At 33.2% G+C, this 22,745-nt stretch overlaps 2 protein-coding genes and 1 long non-coding RNA gene across 4 annotated transcripts in view; 1 reads left to right on the top strand and 2 right to left on the bottom strand.

The window, feature by feature from the left end:
• LOC145331395 (uncharacterized) overlaps positions 1–5,293 on the bottom strand; it is an 80,608-nt gene extending 75,315 nt beyond the window's left edge. The window contains exons 1-4 of one of the 2 annotated variants that reach the window (XM_080176025.1): positions 4,069–4,396; positions 3,038–3,153; positions 2,457–2,550; positions 2,269–2,300 (exon numbers count right to left, since the gene is read on the bottom strand). In XM_080176025.1, coding sequence (XP_080032151.1) covers positions 2,269–2,300; positions 2,457–2,550; positions 3,038–3,153; positions 4,069–4,201 — 375 coding nt within the window. In that variant the 5' untranslated portion in view covers positions 4,202–4,396. Of the gene's footprint in view, positions 1–2,268; positions 2,301–2,424; positions 2,551–3,037; positions 3,154–4,068 lie in introns of both variants that reach the window. The other variant, XM_080176026.1, reaches the window with a different exon arrangement.
• Positions 5,294–7,469: 2,176 nt separating this feature from the next.
• LOC145331261 (uncharacterized) lies at positions 7,470–11,463 on the bottom strand. Its single transcript, XM_080175878.1, has 6 exons — positions 11,324–11,463; positions 10,545–10,637; positions 10,046–10,143; positions 9,488–9,568; positions 8,696–8,754; positions 7,470–7,635 (listed from the first exon to the last, which is right to left on the bottom strand). The coding sequence occupies exons 3-6, from the start codon at positions 10,109–10,111 to the stop codon at positions 7,470–7,472; spliced, it is 372 nt and encodes a 123-aa protein (XP_080032004.1). The 5' UTR covers positions 10,112–10,143; positions 10,545–10,637; positions 11,324–11,463.
• A 1,444-nt stretch (positions 11,464–12,907) lies between these two features.
• On the top strand, positions 12,908–17,573 carry LOC145331505 (uncharacterized). Its single transcript, XR_013883761.1, has 8 exons — positions 12,908–12,938; positions 13,675–13,902; positions 14,148–14,285; positions 15,041–15,209; positions 15,748–15,879; positions 16,385–16,445; positions 17,003–17,058; positions 17,332–17,573. It is a non-coding gene; the product is annotated as an uncharacterized LOC145331505 (long non-coding RNA).
• Positions 17,574–22,745: the final 5,172 nt, after the last annotated feature.

The raw sequence follows: 22,745 nt of genomic DNA, 5'->3' as shown, positions 1-22,745 counted from the left end.
AACAAATATTTAATCAAAAAGTTATTTTATATAAAAAAGAAACAGCGTTGATATTTATCTAAGCCAATTCTAGCTCAACACTGTATGTCTGTCTAAATGAATAACTATATATGATGTCATTTTATTTTCAGGATAAGTTTATCATTTTTTTTGTGTACATACCCTTACAAAAAGACATGTTTTTTATGGCAATTTTCATTAAAAACCATTAAAACTAACTACACTCTATATTCCTAACCTGATCAAATACACCACTCTTGTTATCTTTAATTGATTTTAGTTCAAAGGGGGAGTAAATATTTTAGGTGCGCTTCACGCACCGCCCTTATAAATCCTTGGAAACACCACTTAATCAAAAATTAACAGAGTTTTAAAGTGCCATTTAAAGAGGGTAGGATATGTTGATATAACTTTTTAGCTTCTCTATAATTCACTATGGCTGTCAGTACGTAATGCTAAGGGGGAAATGTGATTTTTTCAACTGCAATTAAAGATAGAAGGCTAAAACTTAATGTTAACATTCCCATCATTATGGAGTATAATTAACTAATAAATCATGGAGGTTGGACTGCTTTTCAGGACGTTTTTGGCTATTTTTGTATCTTTTAAATTTCAGGTACAGTCCCTTTTGTGACATTTCCTCTTAAGGTGCATTTCGTCGTATTTTCACAGTAGCTTTTCACCTATTTATAGCTCCTGCCGGGCCAATTGCCTAACCCTGCAGGCAAATCACCTGACCTAACTTAACCTAGAATAACCTTTTAAAAGCTACTATGAAAATAAGACGAAATGCCCCTTAAGAGGCGTTGCCCCAAAAAAGACTATACCCTATATTTCTAAGAGATTTTTATATCTGTAGATGAAAGGAGAAGTAATTTTTTTGTGGATTATAATATTTAAAAAAGTAAAATTTCTCGCTGATTCGAGCATCCAGTATGTAATTTACTTTGACTGTCATCACACAATATACAGGAAAAAGGATTTGTGACTTTTTCTACCTAAAATATATATTTATTTCAACAGATGCTCTTTAAATTTACTTGTCTGTATTCTTATTCATGATTTTTTGTGCTTTGCTACTTAAAGATGTTGTCATCCTTGTTGTCATACAATAAATAAATATTTAAAATCAGTTTTACATATTAGGTTAATTTTTGGTAAATTATTTCCAAAATAAGTGTTTTTATCTCCCCCCCCCCCCCCAAATTTTTTTAATGAGGTTATTCATCCTTCCTGCTGAGATTTTATAACATCCCCTTCCACCCATAAAAAATGTTTTTTGGTTTGGGGGGGGGGAGGTTAAATTATCTTCTGTACTTTTTTTTCAAAGATGCTTTCTAGCTCCCTTCCCTTCGGTCATTGCAGGGTGGGGAGAAGGGATGGGGGAGAAGAGATGGGGGAAGGAAGATGTGGGATATAAATGGGAAAAAGGGATGGGGGAAGGGATGGGGAAGAAGGGATAAGAACTAGAAGGCCCATAATCAAATAATCCCACCCCTTAAAACGCCCTTATTTAAAATTAGTATATATAATCAAAATGCCCCCCCCCTAAAGCAAAGTGCCCCCCCGGGGCACTTTGATTTAGGGGGGGGCAAAATTTTACAAAAACTTCAAAATGCCCCCCCCTAGACAAAGTGCTTCGCACGCCACTGACAGCTACCTCCATAGATTACTATACATAATATATATGTATATTTGTTACTAGCGCCATCTTACCTTTGAAATTAAAACTAAAGACATAGCCACCCCCATAGAGTGTTTTACAAATATATATTTGTTACTAGCGCCATCTTACCCGTGAAATTAGAACTATAAAGACAGCCACCTCCATAGAGTATTACACAAATATAATACTAGCGCCACCTTACCTGTGAAATTAGAACTATAAAGGCACAACCACCCCCTAGAGTATTACACAAATATATATGTGTTACAAGCACCATCTTACCTGTGAAATTAGAACTATAAAGACATAACCACCCCCTAGAGTGTTACACAAATATATATTTGTTTCTAGCAACATCTTACCTTTGAAATTAGAACTATAAAGACATAACCACCCCCTAGAGTGTTACACAAATATATATTTGTTTCTAGCGCCATCTTACCTGTGAAATTAGAACTATAAAGACATAACCACCCCCTAGAGTGTTACACAAATATATATTTGTTTCTAGCGCCATCTTACCTGTGAAATTAGAACTATAAAGACATAACCACCCCCTAGAGTGTTATACAAATATATATTTGCTAGTACCACCATCTTACCTGTGAAATTAGAACTATAAAGACACATCCACCTCCATAGAGTGTTCTACAAATATAATTCTAGCGCCATCTTACCTGTGAAATTAGAACTATAAAAACACAGCTACCTCCATATAGTGATATACAGATATGTAATTGTTACAAGCGCCATCTTACCTGTGAAATTAGAACTAAGAAGACACATCCACCGCCATAGAGAGTTATACAAATGCATACAAGACATACAGTGCGCCCAATCTTTCCATATGACTTCTCTGCAATGGCTGGGTATGGGTCTCTGATCTAAAAAGAAATCACCAGTCAATTAGGGGTCAGATAAAATAGACTTGAATCGCCATAAGTTTTTAGATCTTTACATCCTATTATATAAGTTATATAGTTATTTTGTATTTTCAGGCATCTTTAGAATAGACTTAGAGTGGTTTTATGCTATTTTCCTGAAATTCCCGACCTAGGAGAGGTTAGGGGTGAAGCAACTAGCAGATGATACCATATAAATATTTTAATCTCTAATGTGAAGTGCAAAGTTGTCTTTTGTAAAATTAAATTGAACATTTGCCAATAACTTTATTTTGTTCTAAGTTTTGTTTTTCTGAATATTCAATAAATTTTCTTGCTATCATCCCAAGGAAATTTTTAAACAACTTGGGGGGGGGGGGGGCAGAGGTGTAACACCCACATCAAGCAAAGACCATAGGGACTAAGAACGAAGTTATTTATGTTCCTATGTCTGTTAAGTTATTAATTTCTTGGAAATTAAAATGCTCACCTCTCCCTTAAATTCTTCAAACCTATCCTCCAGAAGATTCCAACACATTCCTAATCTTGTTCCAATAAACAAGGAATTTACAGTGAAGAATACAATTATCAACAAACCAGGCCAACCTAAAAAATAAGGCTATACTCTAAAAAGTAAAAACGCAATCTCAAAAAACGTATATCTCAAAAAACGCCTATTTCAAATATGAAACAATTCATTATTTTTACATGTAGTAGGCATTTTATGAGAAAGGCGTTTTTTAGATAGGCTTTTTTGTGATGGGTGTTTACTGAGATAGTCGTTTTTGGAGCTGGACGTCTTTTGAGATGACCCAAAAAGTAAACGTTTGTAAAAGAAGCAGAATGTCTGTCTTTTTGTTGGTACCGAATATAATTATGAATATGGTTCTCTTTTGCAATTAAGTCTCTTATAGGGACAAAGCCCAAATTGTGTTAAAATTGTGTCAAAAATGATCCAAGTGACGTAATAAAATGAGGGAGATGAGAGGAGAAGTGGAAAAGGAAACCCCTAAAAAAGAGATGGATAATCCCTCAATTTTATTACGTCACAAGGATCATTTTGACACAATTTTAATACAATTTTTGCTTTGTCTCTTATAGGCCTATGGAAGTTTTTTATATTTTTGAGGAGGAGGTTAGCTACATCTTCCAATCAGGGATTGCCTCTGTTAAAATATAACCCACCCACTTTTTTGTTTTTATTTTATGTATTTCTTAAAGTTGATTTATTTCCACGCAACACAATGTTAGGCTGCATTGTTATTAGTGCTTGGGAGAAACAGCATAATTAAGTCGCATGCACGTACATCCTACACCCCCTTCGTACATGCCAAATAGCTTAAAACCTTCCCAGGACCAAAAAGCTCGTCTAACATTTATGCATAAATTGGCCAAGATGCATAAAGATTTAACTGATCAAATTTCTATAGGATGTTGATTCGTTGAATAAGGCATTTACATATCAATGTGATAACAAAATTATAGAAAAACCAATGAAAATTCATTAATTGACTTGTGTACCTGTCCCTAAAACGGCTGACGGAAGCGCTAAAACTCCGCTTCCCGCCATTTCTCCGGCAAGAAAGATGGCCGCCGTCACGATGCTCAATCCACCTCCACCCATTTTATCACGAAACCTTCGGAAAGTATGCATTTTGATAAATTACTGATTTGAGGGACTGTTTGCTACTAATGCTTAATGGGTACTTGTTCCTAGATTGCGTTTATTTTAGGGCAAAAGGACAGTTAAACAGAAATATGAAAAGGAATTCATGGGGAATTCAAACTGTTGCAAGAAAATAAGACTGTTTCTCTCAAAGCGCCTAGTCGAGCATAGAAACCTCCTTCAACCCCTCAATTTTTCAATAAATTGGATAAGGAAGGAGAGGTGAAGAAATTTTTGAAAGTCCGGTTATACATTTAGATAGGAAAAGATATATGGAGGGATGAGGGGATTATACGAAATTTTGACAGAAAGGTTTAATGACAGTACCTCACAGAAACGATTACTTTAAGAGTAGCTTTCATTTGCAAATTTATGTACAGTGTCAACACCCTCCGTAAAATTTAAATTGGTTTCCTTTTTTCCCCTCCTAATAGTTTAACCCCCCCCCCCCTTTGTAGATCGCTGTGCACGCCATATTTGCTAATATCTATATCCCTGGTTATTACGAGCACGGCGCCTGAATGAAAGGGGGGGGGGTCAGGTGCGCGTAAATTTTCATGTAATAGCAGTAAGATAAGCATAATTAAATATTAACTCCTCCCAGTTTATAATTAACAAACCTTTTAATGGTTTAGGAATTATATGAACAAAACTAATCAATTTATATTAAAATTGAATTATAAATAGGAGTTCTGTTCTTCAAATAGGAATTTTGGGGGTTGTTTTTACTTTAAAATATTGATTAATATGTCTTATTTTTAGCCACTGCGGGGAGATTTAACCCTGCTGCTATGAAGAACTATCTCTGTACTCTGTAAGGCTCTTACTTAACTTAACCTATCCTAAAATAAGCATAAAAACGCGTAATTTTTCTTTAAAAATTGTGGTAAAGTCCACGATTTCAAGTTCCGAAATTAAAAAAACATTCATAAAAAACTAAGTTAGTTATTTCTGATACTTTTTTTTATAGAGTACATTCCATATTAGAAAATTAAACAAACGCATTAACTTTGAAATAAAAACTAATGATCAAATCGCTGTCAGTAAATACTGTTTGAACTAAGCCTTTCTGTCAAAAAAAATTATTTAAAATAATAATTTTAGCTTATCTCTTGATTTTTCCATAAACGCGTATTAATAATAAATAATCATTATCTTGTATTATCATTATTTCTTTTATTTGGCGGTTTCCTCATTTTGTCTAGTAGAGCAAAGATAACCCCCCCACTCCTTACTGTGAAATAAAATTGAAATTAAGGCGTTATGAACCGGGGGGGGGGGGGAAGTGTAGTTTTTCGTGTGTTAATGTTTTATCTATGATTAGATTAGGCTACAAGTATAATGCCCGCTCAAGCCCCCCCCCCCCCTCCCCCACAACTGATTAAGAAATCATCCATACCTCCTTATTTTAAATTTATTAAACTAAGAAGAAAGAAGGGGGGGGGGGTAATCTGCGCTTGCTAGGCACTTTCAGGAAATGCACACTTCATTATTTTAGTGTCCTTGCAAATAGTTAGCTCCACTTTAACTCATTTTATACAGAAAGCAAGTTGTTAGCAGAAAAAAAAGGACCCCGAGTTGGGGATCCAGGTAGTGGTCAGGTTATACATCTATATTTGTATATTTAATATCACCTAAACTACCACATATACAAAAAATTAAAATGGGCTGTGTTCTGTAATTATATTAGTGGTCTCGTTATGTTTAATTGGGCAATAATAGTGTAGCAGGGAAGCGAAGCTTAACTATAGTTGAGGAACGTACGTCTTAGGTAGCTTCATTTCTACACTGTCCACTGGGAAGAACTCTACCTGTATCCTACAGTACAGGATATATACAGTAGCCCCGAGAAGTAAGAGGAAGGGCTATTTCTCCGTAAGAACAGATGTATATTACAGTGTCCCAGATTTGGAAAATTTTGTTAAAATTATTGATTTATGCCAAAAAATGACTTTTGCAAAATATTTTTTCTGTAATACTAAAATTGCGACGGTACACTTATGGAGGTCAAAAATTCATTGCATCAGAACTATGGCTTCATGGTGCTCCTAGGAAAGGCCTTGAGGAGTAGAATCAGGAAACTTTGTCCATTTTAAAAGTTATTCTTTGCAGAATTACTCTTTGGTAAAATTAAACCCAGGTTGTGCGCCGTATGCACAAAAATTTCAATTCGTAAAAATTAAACCCTGGTTGTCCACCGTATATCTTGTACGGGGTGAGCATAAGTGAGTACCCTGAATGCGGCGCAAGCTCCGATAGTCCCACTGATTGGACAACATATACACAAAAATTGAAAACTCACCTCTGTAAATTTTATTTAATACCTATAATTGCAACAACTTTTTAAAGATGTCAATTTTTAAAAGTTACAAAAAGCCCAAAAATTTTTTTGGGTGAAATTTTTTTTTTTTTTGGGGGGGGGGTTCATGGGGGCTTCGCCCCATGGTGCAGTGGGGTTCCCCAAACCCAATTACTGGTTTTTGTTTACAAAAATAAAACAAAAATTTAAAAATTTGGAAATGGGGATTTTTTATTTTTAGGGGGGTTGGGGTGTCCCACCCTCCTAGAAAATAGCCTAAATCCACCAGAGGACCAGTAGGTATATTCTCAGAAGAGTAGAGCCCAATTTGTTCAGCAGTTACTGAGATTTTACAAAAAATGTAAAAACAAAATTTTGGGGAGGGGGTGGTTTTTTTAGTTTTTGGGGGGGTTGGGGGTCTCCCACCCCCCAGAAAAATAGCTTAAAACCATCACAGGACCAGTAGTTATAATCCCTGAAGAGTAGAGCCCAATCGGTTCAGCGGTTACTGAGATCTTAAGCTTCAGACGGACAGACAGACGGACAAACGGACAGACATCAAGCTACTTTGTATTATAGATGGTGATTTTAGTTCGGTAGAAAATTTGGAAACGGAAGGGCAAACGAACTTTAACATTTGTAAAGTGTCAAAACTGATAAATAAAGATATGTATGTATTAAAGTCGTTACAAAATTGTAAGTAAATTTGTTTTTAAAAACTGCTAATATTAAAGGACATACTTACATTTTTAGGATTTGATTATAGAGGTGCTTTGCTTATAAATCAAGATTAAAATGGATGTACGAACATACTGTTAACGATTATAGAGTTACTACGCTTTCTAAATCGTACCTAACTACTACAGGATTCATCATGGAAAGTTTGATATCGATACTAGTGAAATAAACAGTACAAACATACCCTGTATTTAGAAGTCTTTGCTACACGAAAGGAATCTAAATATAATTTACCTTTTCTTGTGTAGCATAATAATTGTCAGAATAAGATTCATCTGTATAATGGATGTCGTCGTTGTAAGGATAATAATTTGATGTTGAGTCATCTAAAGTGTTCATAATATATTCTTCGGAACTGGTTATTCCATGTGATACTGCCAGGGAACTAAAAGATAAGGGAAAGGGAACTATCAATGAACTTTCCAGCATTGATCCATAGTATCTTTTTAGTGAATATAATAGGTTTATGTTTAACATTTGGTTTATCAACTAAAAAGTTAGGTTTTACAATGGTTTTATATGAAAAAACTTTGTAATGTAAATAGTTTTTGAGGAAATATCATCAAATGCTTTGTTGAGTTCGAAGGACAAAATAAAGTAACACCGCAGAAAAGCATAAAATGCTTTATATTACAAATATACTGTAATTAAACTTTACAATATTACAAGATACCAACCATTTTTCTAAATACACATTTTTATTCAAAATAACATACATTTGTGTAATGTTTTTAAAAAACAGGTTGAACTCATCATAACATTTGATGATATTGCACAAAAAAATGATTTACTTTTTAAAGTTTTTTCATATAAAACCAAATATTAAACATAAACCTAGTATATTTACTAAAAAAATACTATGGATCAATGCTGGAAGGTGCTTAGAATCACTTGCTCTTGTTCGTGGATAGTTCCCTTTATTTTAAGGATACTCTATGATTAAAGCCTGTCTGTCTTTATGTCGATGGGTAAAATTATCTACATACAAAGGGACCATTTACACAAAAAGCTAAAAAAAACCAAATATTTTGATTTTTAAGAATGATATAGGTACTTAAATATTAACATAAAAAAATTAAAAGGCAAATTTTAGTGGTTAAAAAGATTTGAATTCCCTTTTGATTTAACACTTAGTGCAGTTTTGCTTTAAAAAAAATACAGTTCATAGATTTTTGAAGATAATCGTTAGTAAGAACATTTCCAGGGGTAGCTATTCTAACAATCAATTCTACAAAAGAAATCACGAAACCTTTTAAAGTATAGTTTTTTACAAGGAACTGAAGGGGGTGGGTAAGAAGGGGGAGGAAAAGGGGAAGGGGGTTTTGGGGGAAATTTTCCTTTAGAATTGTTTGTCAGAATATTATTCCTCTTTCCCTGGATTTCACTGCGAACTGCACTAGATCCTTTTTATAACTATTGAAAAAAAATTATAACATTAAGTTTACCTGACAAATTGGCTAAGCTTGCTGAAAGGTATAATTGTGCTTAGTGGCTGGCATTCATTCTGAAATCGATATTTTAATAGTTATTTATCGCATTGTATTTTAGACAGCTTTCCGCGGGTATCAAAATAATTTTTTTTTGAAAAATAATATAAAAAAATAATTGACTTTTGGCTCTTCCGAGATTATTTTCATAGCTATAATTAACTTTTGTCAAGCTTAGTCTGAATAAAACATGGACGTTCAGCCGTTTATACGCTAGGTTACCATAATAAAGTTATTAGTTATAGAGAAAGTTTGATTCTAGCAACACTTTTCCATGTTCTTTATACTTAATTCATAACGTTGAAAGTAATAAAGAAAAAAGAAGAAAATCATATGAGTAATGTTTAAATTATAATGAATCCTAATATTTGGATATTATCTAGGTTTTCTTGAGTGTTGCTCGATGCCAGGTTTATAAAGTGTAAGGATATATCTGAAGGACGTTCAGAGCACAGAATTATTTCAATTATAGAGAAGCCCTGCTGATATTAATCTATTTGTTTCAAGGATCTAAAGGGATATGACATTGGCTGATATAATGATTTAAATCCCCAACGACGAAACACAAAAAAACCTTCTATGGATTACAATCAATGGTTGAAACGTTCGGACACTCAGAATAATGAACCAATCAATCACAATAGAATAAAAGTCTCTATAGTTGTTAAACCAACAAATAAGAAAACGTTATTATAAAAAGTTGGGGCCTAGTGAATTAAACAGGCCCACCTCCCTCTCTGATTTGTGTACCTGGTGTCTTCCAGAATAATCTGTCAGGATCAGTTCTGGATGGGATACAGCCATCATTACTTCATGGAAATCATATTCAGCCTACAACAAGTAATATAACTAACGGCGGTTTCCCTCAAAGTGCATAACAACCACAGAATCCCATACATTGTATATTATAAAAACACTGAAAATAAGAGAGGGGGGGGGGGAGTTTCGTGTGTTTTATTGTCGTAGGTTACATTGAATGGGTACAAGGTAGCCCTATTGGATTAGTGGTTTTAGGCAAACAGAAAAAAACGACTTAAATTACGTTGTTGATTTAAAATGAAGTAAGAGTTATTTATCGCATCGCATTGAAGACAGCTTTCAGTGGATGTTAAAACAATAAATTACAAGATTAAAACCAGTTTTCTTAGGTAGGCCGAAGAGCCTGGCTAACAAAACTGATTTTATGATTTTTATTTCAATATTCGAGGAATGATTTTACAGTTTTGTCGAAAACCAGTTCTAAACCAGCGGATATTAATCAGTTTCGAAGCCATCTGTAGAATGTTTATCCAGGTTAACTAACAATACCTGTAGAGAGAAAAATCTGCCAGAAACAATTTTTGAGGGTACGCTTATGGTGTTTACCATTCCCATTCTCAGGGTTAGGTTTCCCAAATCTTCGCAATCTAAAAAAGTTGTAAAATGGATATTTTGGGGTGTTTAATACACTAGAAGCCAAATTTTTTAAATAATTTTCTAATGAGTTGTCTGGACAACTTTGGAGACGTTGGTTCAAGAGGTTGAATGTAGGCTTGGCAATCCGAATCCGGAATCCGCCCAATTTTTGGCCAATTTTGGAATCCGAATCCGGAATCCGTTTTTTTTTATAGCGGATTCGGATTCTTAATTGTTTGCCAACCCTAGTTGAATGTCCAAAAGTTACAACCATTGATTGTATTCTACTGAAGTGGTAATTTTGTGAATCATTTCACCTTTCAGAGCTACCAAGTACCAAAATAAAACATAACCTAACAAAAACCTTAGGTGGACGGTAGTGCTTGACAAGGTATAAATAATTTAATCATACCTTCTATTAACACTAAGAGATGGAAGAATTAAGATATACACAGAAATAAGAAACAGAGCACATAAAAACAATCTTCGTCCAAAGTCATCCATCCTAAAATAAGAAAACAAGATTTAAAGGAAGATAGCTTATCAGCTCATACCAACAACAAAATGCACGACACTTATAAGCGATTTTCAGCTGTCGTTGGGAGGGGAGGGGGGTGAAATGTAGAATTGACGACCTTTTTATCTACAACCAGATATTATTTTAGATTTATTTTGCTTGTTGGCTATACTTTATTTCTGGTAGCTCAGTATAGCTTTCCCTATACTAACAGATAAAGAGGCCTATATGAGCCCCTTGATGAGGGGGGAGGAAGGGAAGTCGACCTTACCCCCCCCCCCCCCTACACTTTCAATTTCAGTTTAAAAAGGAAAATACGGCTATTCTCTCAAGAGCGTGATATAACCCCTGCTGCCCCAACCCCCAAATAGGCCCAAGGGCCTATGAGAAGCTACACTGCAAAGGAGAACCAGGCGGTTGGTGAGATACTTCAGTACACACAGACAGACGCACATCCTGTTACTTTTATAAATTAATAGTTATTTTTCGCATCGTATTATAAACGGCTTTCCGCTATTTGATTGTACATTTTTATATTCGTAGAAAGCTGGATATAATACGCTGCTAGACATAGTTTTTTCGTATGGATGAGAACTGGTTCCTATCCACCGGATTCGAATGAATACGAGAAAATGTTTTATTCATATAAAAATTAATTTTACAAAAAACTTTACCTCAAATAAAATACACTACAGAAACAAGTCTATAATTAACGTAAAATCACAAAATTATTTCATCTAGATATCAACATTAAAACATGAGGTTATGCAAGAGGAAAAATTCGATGATCAATCGATGTTTATGGGTACGATAAAACTAAACCAGGAAAATATTGGTAATTTGAATTTTTTGGCTTTTGAATTCATTATACAGTAAAGCTGATTATAGATTTATTTTTTTATTTTATTGAATAATTAAATATCTATTTAATGTGATATTTTTTCATGTTTTTTTCTTTTATGAAATACTTAGTAATGTCTGATAGTTTTTCAAAATAAAAGTAAAAAAATTCAATTTTCAAATTATGTAATTTCCAGAAATTTAGTGACAATGAATTGGGAAAAATTGTAGGACTTAAAATTTTGTACATTGTTTATGAAAGAAATTTTTATTTAACTAAATTTGTAATTTCTAATATTTATTAAATGATCCTATTAACAAAGACTTACAAGGGGGGGGGGGTAAAGGGGTGATTACCTCCCCCCCTAACGAATTTACGAATTTGGGGATGCCATAGGCTTAAAAAAAAAAAAATTAAAGAGAAATATTAATAAAAAAAATTTATTTTTTTCGTAAAAATCAAATTAGGAGGCAAAACTCTAAAAATGCTTTTCAATGCTGCTTATATTAACCCCTTCTAAATTACTGTTAAGTTTTAGATTAGCTACAGAATCACTTTAACCTACATTTTTTCACCAATAAGGCAGAATTGTTTTGTTTATAAAATATATTTTTTGGAGCTGTAAGTATCATGACATATTTCGATAGTTAGAGTCACAAGAATGTTCAAAAATGTGGCCTGGATGGTGACAAAATAGAAAAAAAGCCAAGCACAAAATTGTTATCCTCTGATTTTTCCAGTATTCCTTCAAAACTAATTAATATCAGCTGGATAAGAACAGGTTCTCAGCTATACTGAAAAATCATGTTTAGCATCTTATAACAGATATTTTTCTACGAATAAAATAAAAATCTTACAATTAATACCAGTTTTATTAGCCCACGCCTTCGGCCCTCTAGGCTAACAAAACTTGTTCTAATCTTGATCTTTTAATTTATAAAATGCAGAAAACTGTCTATAATATGAGGCGATAAACAATAAATATTCCTTTAATTCCTGGTTTCGGCCGCGAATTATTTGGCGTTTTAACGATTCAGACAAAATATCTATTATTCAAAATCAAATATTTACATTATTTTGATATCAAAGTTTTGCAATCTTAATATTTTCATGATAAATCTTTAACTAATATAATTTTTGTGTATTTTTTGCATGTATATTATTTCAAATTTTTACATTATTGGGAGTATTTAATAATTCATATTTATTCTTCAGTAAAATAAAACAGGTCTTTTTGCGGCGCCGATGGAGCATGGAAAATCTGACCGTCCATATAGATTTCTAAAGTGCTCTGATGCTGTGTCACAATAGAAATACTAATTGACACCCTTGTTATTGTATTGTCATTCTTGAACAAGTGGTGTCTTTAGATTATTGGCTAAATCCTATAAATTGGATGGTTTATCAAATAATCAGTATAGTTAGAGCGCTGTCTTCTCATCCTTCGGGTAAGTGTTAAATCTTTCTCGTATTCATTTGAATCCGGTGGATAGGAACCGGTTCTCATCCATACGAAAAAACTATGTCTAGCATCGTATTATATCCAGCTTTCTACGAATATAGAAATGTACAATCATAAGATTAAAACCAGTTTTTTTTAGCCGTGCCTTCGGCACCTCGTGGCTAAAAAAACTAGTTTTAATCTCATAATTGTACTTTCTATATCCGCGGAAAGCCGTTTATAATACGATGCGAGAAATAATTATTCTAGTGCAGCTATTCTGTAATTTTATTTTGTTTATGTCTGTTTAGTGAATTATTATTTTTATAGTTATTTATTGCAATATATTTTCTGGGTATAAACTTAGTTTTATTTTCAAATCAAGCATATTTTAATTTATTTACTAATTCTTTAATTCATTACTTGCGGTTTCGCCCCTAGCCTTTAGTGGCTTTGATCATCATAATTTTTCGTATATTAGATTTTAAAGAAAAATAAAACAAATTATATTTGGGGGAATTTTTTTGGGGAGGGAATATTATGACGTCATTCGATAGAATAGCGAATGAGAGGCTAGCATAAATTTTACATACAGTGTATATAGTAAGAGATATAAGTTTTCCGGAATTTTAATTAGAATTTTGAGATTTTTTAGTGTCTTTCTTTTTTTCTACTTGACTGGTTTGTAGGCTTTGCGTCTTATGGATGTATTTGTCCTAGTTTTAATTATTCTATTTTTTTAGGTTAAATGTGTTTTGAAAGGCTTTATGTTAGGATTTCTTGTAGCTTGGGCTACACCTTTTTTATAGAGCTTTTTTGTTAGGGGGCCCACTAACTTAAAATCTCTTCAGCTTACTCCCTCCCTAAATTCTAACTTAAAGTTCGATTAGAAACAGTGATTAGAATTGCCTTGCTTGAACCAGGCTGGTTCTTGTAAGGTTCGGGACTAGCTAGCAACACTTCAGCACCAGGTAAACTTTCTTTTTTGAAAATTCCTTTGTCAGTAATAATTTTTCACCTAACTTTTTTTTAATATTTTGGTATGCTAAAGCATTTTTTTTGATAATTTTGTCTGTTTTTCTTTAGTTTTGGTATTAGGTTACTTGATTTTTGTTTAGAACCTTGTGATGCCCCTTTCATAACTTACTTACTCCTTTACTTTACTCTAGCCTCTAGGGGCACATCTACTAGTCTATTTAAAATATAATATTCTTAGGTCAGCTGAAGTCTTGTGATGAAAGGCAGATGACATGAAGCAGGACAATTGGTCATCCCCGTCGCACGTAAATCTGGGACTAGTCTTTCCCAGGCCAGACAGGGGGTGACAACATGGCGGCTATCCTTATATAGCCAGGTAAATTTTTCTAATGTATTTTCAGCAAATCTATAGTGTAGATTTATATACAGATAGCTACCTCCTCCTTTTTTCAATTACCTTTTTCATCACATAGAAAAGTTTTTTAGCTGTTACTTGGTTGTTTTAGTACACCCGACATCATTGGTTAGGTTTTAAAGGTCATTGTGGTGGGGAAATATCTCTAGTGTTTATGTATCTATGATTTTTTATAAAATTCACATCTCCTTTACTTTCCCCAGTCTTCCTTTCTGTGTATACAACAAAAATAATTATTTTATGGGTTAAAATTCCCCACCCCCCTCCCTTACATGTTCGTGTTTTTTCTTCTTTGATGTATTAAGGAAATTGTTCTATACAGTTAGCTATCCGTCACTATATTCATGATTTATTTTATTTGAGTTTTTTTATAACTTACTCTCTAATTACATTAATTCCAGATGTCTATCCATATTTTTTTTAACTTCGCTACTTATGGATGCTGTCATTTTTGTTTTTATTTTATTTGGGTTCATATAACAAAATAATATGAAATAATAATAAGAAAGCTTGCTACCTAACCTAAGTAAGCTTATAATTTTGTTTTTAGGCTACGTATTAAATTAATTTTTATTGTTAGTAATGGTTAACTTTCAATATCTTCAATACCTAAAAGTCCTAATTTTTTTAATTTTGGGGTATTTTTGTGGCAGTCTTACAGTCTTAAAGCGGTGTATTTTTACAGGGTTCCTTTACTAACATATTCTTTATTTTAGTCCTGTGGAGTGCTGCCTATTGGACTGTTACCCGTAGACACTGGGTCTAGGGCCAGTCCACCTTCTCACGCTTGCAAGCTGAAACTGTGGCCTAGGACACGGTTTTAGCTTTTATCGGGAGGATTCCCTTGAGAAAGGAATCTCCCTGTAAGGACTTCTTCACTGAAAGGTAAGAATTTGAGTTAAAATAAGCTTGCAGGAAATGCACCGATTCTACTCCCCTGTAATTAATATGAAAAAATCATATCTGCCCCCCCAAATATTTTGCTTTTTAGCTTGCTGCACAATATTCTAAATTTGGAGCCTTTAGCATTTTAAAGCGAAGCATAAAATTTCGCTCAGATCAATACGAATTATTATGATTCTGCCATTTCAAAAAAAAACTATTATGAAAATGACCAAACCTACTTTAAGCAGTATGGCCGCTATAAATGTTTTCTTAAAGCGACGGGAAATTTAATTTTTATATTCTTATTTTTTTGTCTTTAGTCCAAGTTTTATTTGGGGGGGGGGGGGGGATTTAAAAATAAAAACTTTTGAGGTGCCGTAGGTACTGCAATATACAGGGGGGGATATCATAATTGGGGGGGATAATAACCCCTTTAACCCCCCCCCCCTCTATGTATTTTATACCCCAATATATTATATGCCCCTGGATGGTTTTAGGCTATTTTTTTACTTTTATAATTAATAATTTATTATTTTAGTCCACTGGCTGATAGACTTGCTGCGTTGGATCCTGATTTCCAATGGGAGCAGGTCTACTCTGGCTTCGGGAGGAGAGGAGTGTCATACTGGCCATTGGCACACTCTCCAAAGCGTTGCTCGATGGTGAAAGGGTAAGTTGTTATTTTTTTATGGGTTTCATTTTTAGTTATTTTAGGGCAATGAAACAACATTTTGGAGTTTTATCTGGAAAAACATTAATAAATCCGGAAACCTTCTAAAAATGTATAAAAAGTTCTTTTGAAGCCAATAGGAAACTATGTTACATTATGTAGAATATTGACTTAAATAATCCCTATAAATTCCAGCCGTTTATCTTTAAGGAAAAAATCACGAAAAAACTTGGAATCAGAAGGATAAATCACTGATTACATGATCATAGGAATCTTTACTAAAAATTTTAGCTGTTTATCTTTAATAGGAGCCGCGAAAATCACTTGTTCCTTTTAGCATTACGGACTGACTGATGGACTTTGACGAATGGACTGGATTATATAGTAGCTTTGCTTCTAAAACTAACTGTCTTTACTTATGTAACCTAATATTTACAATAATATGGCCTAATTGTTCTTCCTATTTTAATTATTTTATTTATTAATCCTTGTTAATTTTGTTTAGGAGGTAGCCATCACAGGGTGGTAATGGTCCGTCACCAATGTCTGGCAAAGTTGATAATCAGGTAACTATTCATATTTTTTTCTTCAAATTCACCACCAAGCTTCTGGTTGCCACCTGCTGGTATTCAAGAGTTATGCTACTTATGGATATTGTTCTCTGTGATTTATTAGTAGCTACTCTATAATTCGAAATGTCCGCCCGTCCGTCTGATACAAAAAAAGGGAAAACTTTATTTTCTCAGCTCCTATAAAAGATAGAGAGCTGAAATTTTTAGTATATTAAAACAGTCTTCATATTTTCACTAAGATTCGTAAGTTGGTTGGGGTGCTAGATCGATTCCTACCTTTTTAAGTTTTTATGATTTTCATTACTCCTATCTGGGATTAAATAAGATTTGCTAATTTGCTGAGGTGCTAGATCGATTCCTAGATTTTCACGTAATAAATCGTACAAGCTTTCGTGATTTTTTTTCCATCTATGATTTTATAGCTTCGCTACTTATTGATTGTTCTCCGTAATTTTTTTATGATTTTAAATTTTTAAATGCCCCAAAATACTAATTAATATACTTAGTCCTTATTTTGGTTTCTATCCTTGATAAAATATCCTTTTTTCTAGGGTCCTTGCTGCGATGGAACCATACCTAACCCAAGCACGGTACTGGCCCTACTTAGGTAAATATTTTTTACATCCCTTATTCATATTTTCTGTATAGACTAATATAAAATAATATAATGTATAATTTTACTTTCTTAAAATTATGACTTATTTCTTCTTTAATTAGATTTAAATAATCATATTTTTTTTACATTATATAATAAACCCAAGCACTTTCTGTCTGCCACCCCCCCCCCTTAAAACAAAAAAAATTGAGCTACAAGATTTTTTATGTGTAAATGCTTATTTTTGGAGCTTATATGGTGTAATTGAAAATTATCATGTTACAGGTAGGGATGAGGAAGGTGGTGTAATGCCACCTCTGGTGTACGTGACCGGCCTCCATCTCGGGATCCATTTCAGGAAAGTTTGCTTTTTCTTTCTTTTTTATTAAAATTTTACCAGCGGTTACGCCTCTAGAATCCTCTAGGTGCACTTCCTTTTCCCTTGCCCAATTTTCAATTTTTAAAAGAAAAAAAAATATTTTTGAAGGGGGGAGGGGGGTTTAATTTAGATTTTTTATTCCTCAAAATTGACGTAAATCTCATTTAGTTGTTTCGTTTAGTTTTTTTCGTGTTCATGTTTTTTTTACAATTTTACGTGAGGATGTTACATGATCTGTCGGATGCTCTTGAATTGGCTTCGGTCGATTTGGAGTAGCCGGTAAATAAAGGGCACTGTACTGGTTCTACCAGTACATCTCCCGACGGTAATAAAAAGGGTTGCCGTTCATAAATGTATGTTCAGCATGTTACGGAATGTAAAATTGTAAAAAAAATAGACATTGATATGCACTTTTCCCCCTTGAACTGAAGCCTCTCTTATTTTTTCTTCTCAATTTGTCGCAACAATATGGTGTGACGTAAATAAGTTTAAGCAGATTTTTTTGAATTAAAACGGTAAAGGCGCCTTATTGTTTTAGTTCATTCCCTTTTTTCATCGGGTGGCTGAAGTTCTCCCATGCTTTTTTTTTTCTAAATGAGATTTGCTCGATTTGGTTTCAAAGTAACTGAAAATAAAGTTAGTCTGAAGTTACTCTGAGTTTTGCCTTTCTTGAGTTCCTTTATTCCCCATATACCCATTTTGTTATTTTCATGTTATTAATATTCTTTTGTTTTAGAAAGTTTCAGAAATGGGTGCGCTATCCGGCGCAGACGGAGAGGGGTGTGGTCCTTTCCCCTCAAGATTTTTTGTTTTTATTTTAAGAAATGGGTGCGCTATCCGGCGCCGACTGGGAGAGGTATGGTGAGGAGACCTCTCCCCTCAAGAAGTTCCGTGTTCTACAGTCTAGTCAGACATGGGGCTTCTTGGGCATGGAACAGAATATCAGGAGTGGTCATATGTACATTACTTCTGGTATTCTGTTTTGTGCTCAAACAGTTCTATTCTCATCTTGCTATATAAATTGATTTGAATGTTTATTCTTGAATATATATCATGTATATAGTACAGTATACATTACGAAAAATGACCGGTCTTTACAATGGTCTAGCCCCCCCTGTAATGAAGTTGTAATCCTTTTTTTGTATGTGTGATCTTTATATACATGTATAATGGTGTTTGTTGCGGTCAATTAGATCAAAGAACATTTTCCAGGCTTTAAAAGAAGAAATTCAAAATGAAAAAATTCCGACCCTTATTTTTTAAAGTAAATTTTACTTAAGCCGAAAAATCACATAGCAAAATTGAATTAAGCATAAGGGTTGTGTTGGGTTTTATCTTCAGCATAGAATTCTGCTTCCATAGACACCTTACCCGACTCCCTAGCTCTCATACAAGTCATTTGAGCCCAAAAAGTATGTATCAAGACCTCAAAATCTATGATTTTTCGGCTTAACCAAAATTCACTTAAAATACAAAAGGGTTGGAATTTTTTCATTTTGAATATTTTCTTTCATAGCCTGCTGAATGTCGAAAAATGTTCAAGGATATAATTTACCGCAACAAACACCATTATACATGTTTATAAAGATCATACATACAAAAAAATGGGTTACAACTTCATTACAGGGGGGGCTAGACCATTTTAAAAACCGGTCATTTTTCGTAACGTATACTGTATATATAATCTTCCGTCACGCCGTCCTTACTAGATAACTTTTTTTTTGTCAATTTGGACATTTTAGAATTGTCTTATCGATTCCGTTAGAAATTAGGTACGGTTTAGAATGACTGTACGTCCATTTTACACAGTATTCTGTTTAAATTCTGCTTCAATAACAAAGAGTTCAAGGCATTTTATGTTCAAAGAAAATTTATGACAAAAGTTTTATTTATAATTTTATTTTTAGAATACGTAGTTTTATTTTATTTTCATTGTAGATTTCTTTTTACAGCTTTGTAGAAAATATATAATAGTGCAGATTAAGCTATTATATATATATATCAGTCATATAATAGAAAAATACCCCATAATTGAAGCCTTCAGCTTTTATTCTATTGGTGTTTTTTTTTGGTTGTTTGTTTGGTGTTTTTTTTTCGGTTGGTGGGTTGGTGTTTTTTCGGTTGTTGGGTTGGTGTTTTTTTGGTTGTTGGGTTGTTTTTCTTTGGTTTGGTTTTTTTTTTAGATTGTTGGTTTTTTTTTAGATTGTTTTGATTGTTTGGTTGGGTTCTTTTTGGTTGTTTGGTTGGGTTTTTTTTGGTTGGATTTTTTTTGGTTGGGTTTTTTTTGGTTGGTTTTTTTTTGGTTGGTTTTTTTTTGGTTGGGTTTTTTTTGGTTGGGTTTTTTTTGGTTGGGTTTTTTTTGGTTGGGTTTTTTTTGGTTGGGTTTTTTTTGGTTGGGTTTTTTTTGGTTGGGTTTTTTTTGGTTGGGTTTTTTTTGGTTGGGTTTTTTTTGGTTGGGTTTTTTTTGGTTGGGTTTTTTTTGGTTGGTTTTTTTTGGTTGGTTTTTTTTGGTTGGGCTTTTTTTGGTTGGGTTTTTTTTGGTTGGGTTTTTTTTGGTTGGGTTTTTTTTGGTTGGGTTTTTTTTGGTTGGGTTTTTTTTGGTTGGGTTTTTTTTGGTTGGGTGGTTGGTTTTTTTTTGGTTGTTTGGTTGGTTTTTTTTTTGTTGTTTGGTTGGTTTTTTTTTTTGTTGTTTGGTTGGTTTTTTAATTTCAGAATTATGATTTTTGGGGGGGAGGGGGGAGTATTATTTTAGGGGGTTGTTTGATTGGTTGTTTGGTTGGTTTTTTTTTGGTTGTTTGGTTGGTTTTTTTTTGGTTGTTTGGTTGGTTTTTTTTTGGTTGTTTGGTTGGTTTTTTTTTGGTTGTTTGGTTGGTTTTTTTTTGGTTGTTTGGTTGGTTTTTTTTTGGTTGTTTGGTTGGTTTTTTTTTGGGTTGTTTGGTTGGTTTTTTTTTTGGGTTGTTTGGTTGGTTTTTTTTTTGGGTTGGTTGGTTGGTTTTTTTTTTTTGGGTTGGTTGGTTGGTTTTTTTTTTTTGGGTTGTTTGGTTTTTTTTTTTGGGGTTGTTTGGTTTTTTTTTTTTGGGGTTGTTTGGTTTTTTTTTTTTGGGGTTGTTTGGTTTTTTTTTTGGGGTTGTTTGGTTGGTTGGTTTTTTTTTGGGGTTGTTTGGTTGGTTGGTTTTTTTTGATTGTTTGGTTGGGTTATTTTTGATTGTTTGGTTGGATTTTTTTGGTTGTTTGGTTGGTTTTTTTTTGGTTGTTTGGTTGGTTTTTTTTTGGTTGTTTGGTTGGTTTTTTTTTGGTTGTTTGGTTGTTTGGTTGTTTTTTTAGGGTTGTTTTTTTGGGTTGTTTTTTTGGGTTTTTTAATTTCAAAATTATGATTCATCCAAGCTACAGATGATATCATTCGGGACAGATGAACATACACACAGATATCCAGTTACTTTTGTTTAGATCCTATGATATAAATTATTAATTGTACATATATGAATTATTATGTTTCAGTTGTGTGTCGTTCTCCTTGTTGAAAACCACCCATCAGACAACTTATGTCTAAGAAGTCCTAATTGTTTTAGGCCAAGGCATTTCCTCTACTGAAACCTGACATAGTAGCAGAAAATGTTGGACATTGCCACAGCTGTATGTTCCTCAAAATTAGCTGTGAATACCAAATATACGCAGAATTAATAATTTATTTGTTTTAAAATGTTTTTTTATAACATTTAATAAATTTTAATAGTAGAAGGTTTTTATTATATAACATTAGCTTAGCTATTCTATAACTTGTTCTGTACTGTTGTTTTCCTTGTCTGTTGACCTTAAATTATATATGTGTAGGATAATTTACTTTTATATAAGTATTTATAAGATCTTGCTTTTTATAAATTCTAGCGGCCTTGTTAAAATGATGACTGTTGGTTTCTAAAATTTTGTAGCGTAGTTTTTTCATTAATTTAAACATGCTATAAATTCCTACCAATTTTAACCTTTGCACAAAGATTTCCATAACGATTTATGACACGTATCAACTCTATTAACGTTACAAGAGTTATTGTTCGTTTGTCCTTCTTTCTGATTTTAGAGCTTCGTTCTGTTAGATGTTATCATACTTTTAAGCTAGGTAAGAATTAGGAGATCCTCACAGTGCTGGGGCTAAAAATAAAGTTTTCAAAGATTTTTCCACGAAATATAGAACATTTTTAGTAGCTAAGCTACTCCAAAATTCACAATGTTCGTCCGTCTGTCACGAAGTGGGGGAAATTTATTTTCTCGGATCCTATTAAATTGAAATTTTTATTTTTTTTCTATTATATGCATTGTTTTCAACTGCGATGCTAGTTTGATTCATTTTTCATTTTTTTAAGGGTTGCGTTATTTTAAAGGTTTAGTGCTTTTATGGATGTTGACATCCTTGTTTTACGTAGAGAAAATGATGTTTGGGACAGGTTTAGACCTATAAAAGGTTGATTCTTATAACCCTAGTTTATATTTAACTAGCGGCTGCGCCCCTAGCCTCTATTCGAAGGGATATGGAAGGACAGAAAAATAGCCGAAAACCATAACCATACAAATTTATAAAAAATAAAATAGCCTAAAAACCATCTCAGCGGCTATAAGAAGCTTCATTGTAAAGTATAACCATATCGTTTTAGCGGATAGCGAGAACTTTCGCTACAGACATAAGATAAAAGAGGATTTCAAGTCTATCCGACAGCAACGTTTTTTTGTAACTCGATAATATGTCAGCTAAGATAACTTTTTTAAAATTCAAATTGTCGCCATAAACTAACAAAAGTTCATGCCAAATTCGATAGAATAGAATCAGTTTTGATTTGGAAGATTAATTAATAGTTATTTCTCGCATCGTATTATAAACGGCTTTCCGCGGATTTTTATATTCGTAGAAAGCTGGATATAATACGATGCTAGACATAGTTTTTCCGTATGGATGAGGAACGGTTCCTATCCACTGCACTGGATTGAAATGAATACAAGAAAATAAATTCCTACTGTTCATATAATTATGATAGAAGAAATATTTGAACTTTATAATTATTAAGAACGAAGCTTTTCTATAATTAATAAAAAATAAAAAAAATTGGGGGGGTATTTTTCATTTAGGCATGTTAGTATTGTCCTATCGATTTCAACCTTTGTATGGTGATTCCTGTAGTAGTTCGGTACGATTTAGAAAGCATAGCAACAACTTTTTTAACAACAAGTTTTTATGTGAAAAAACATCCGATTGATTCCTTTTACATTAAGGTATAATTTTTGAGCGAAGCATCTCTATAATCAAATCCTACAAAGCCTAAAACAGAATCCT

This window comes from Acartia tonsa, chromosome 11, assembly GCF_053477335.1.
Source record: "Acartia tonsa isolate MP-2025a chromosome 11, ASM5347733v1, whole genome shotgun sequence".
In the NCBI taxonomy this organism is placed as follows: Eukaryota; Metazoa; Arthropoda; class Copepoda; order Calanoida; family Acartiidae; genus Acartia; species Acartia tonsa.
The sequence above is the reverse complement of the archived record's forward strand: the minus strand, read 5'-3'. Positions and strand labels throughout refer to the sequence as shown.

Excerpts from the sequence above, each read along its gene's own strand:
- LOC145331261 (XM_080175878.1), bottom strand. The coding sequence starts at position 10,111 with ATGGGAATGGTAAACACCATAAGCGTACCCTCAAAAATTGTTTCTGGC. Across the intron at positions 9,569-10,045 it reads GCAGATTTTTCTCTCTACAG|GCTGAATATGATTTCCATGA; the intron begins GTATTGTTAGTT and ends TACTTGTTGTAG. Across the intron at positions 8,755-9,487 it reads ATTATTCTGGAAGACACCAG|AATGAATGCCAGCCACTAAG; the intron begins GTACACAAATCA and ends TATCGATTTCAG.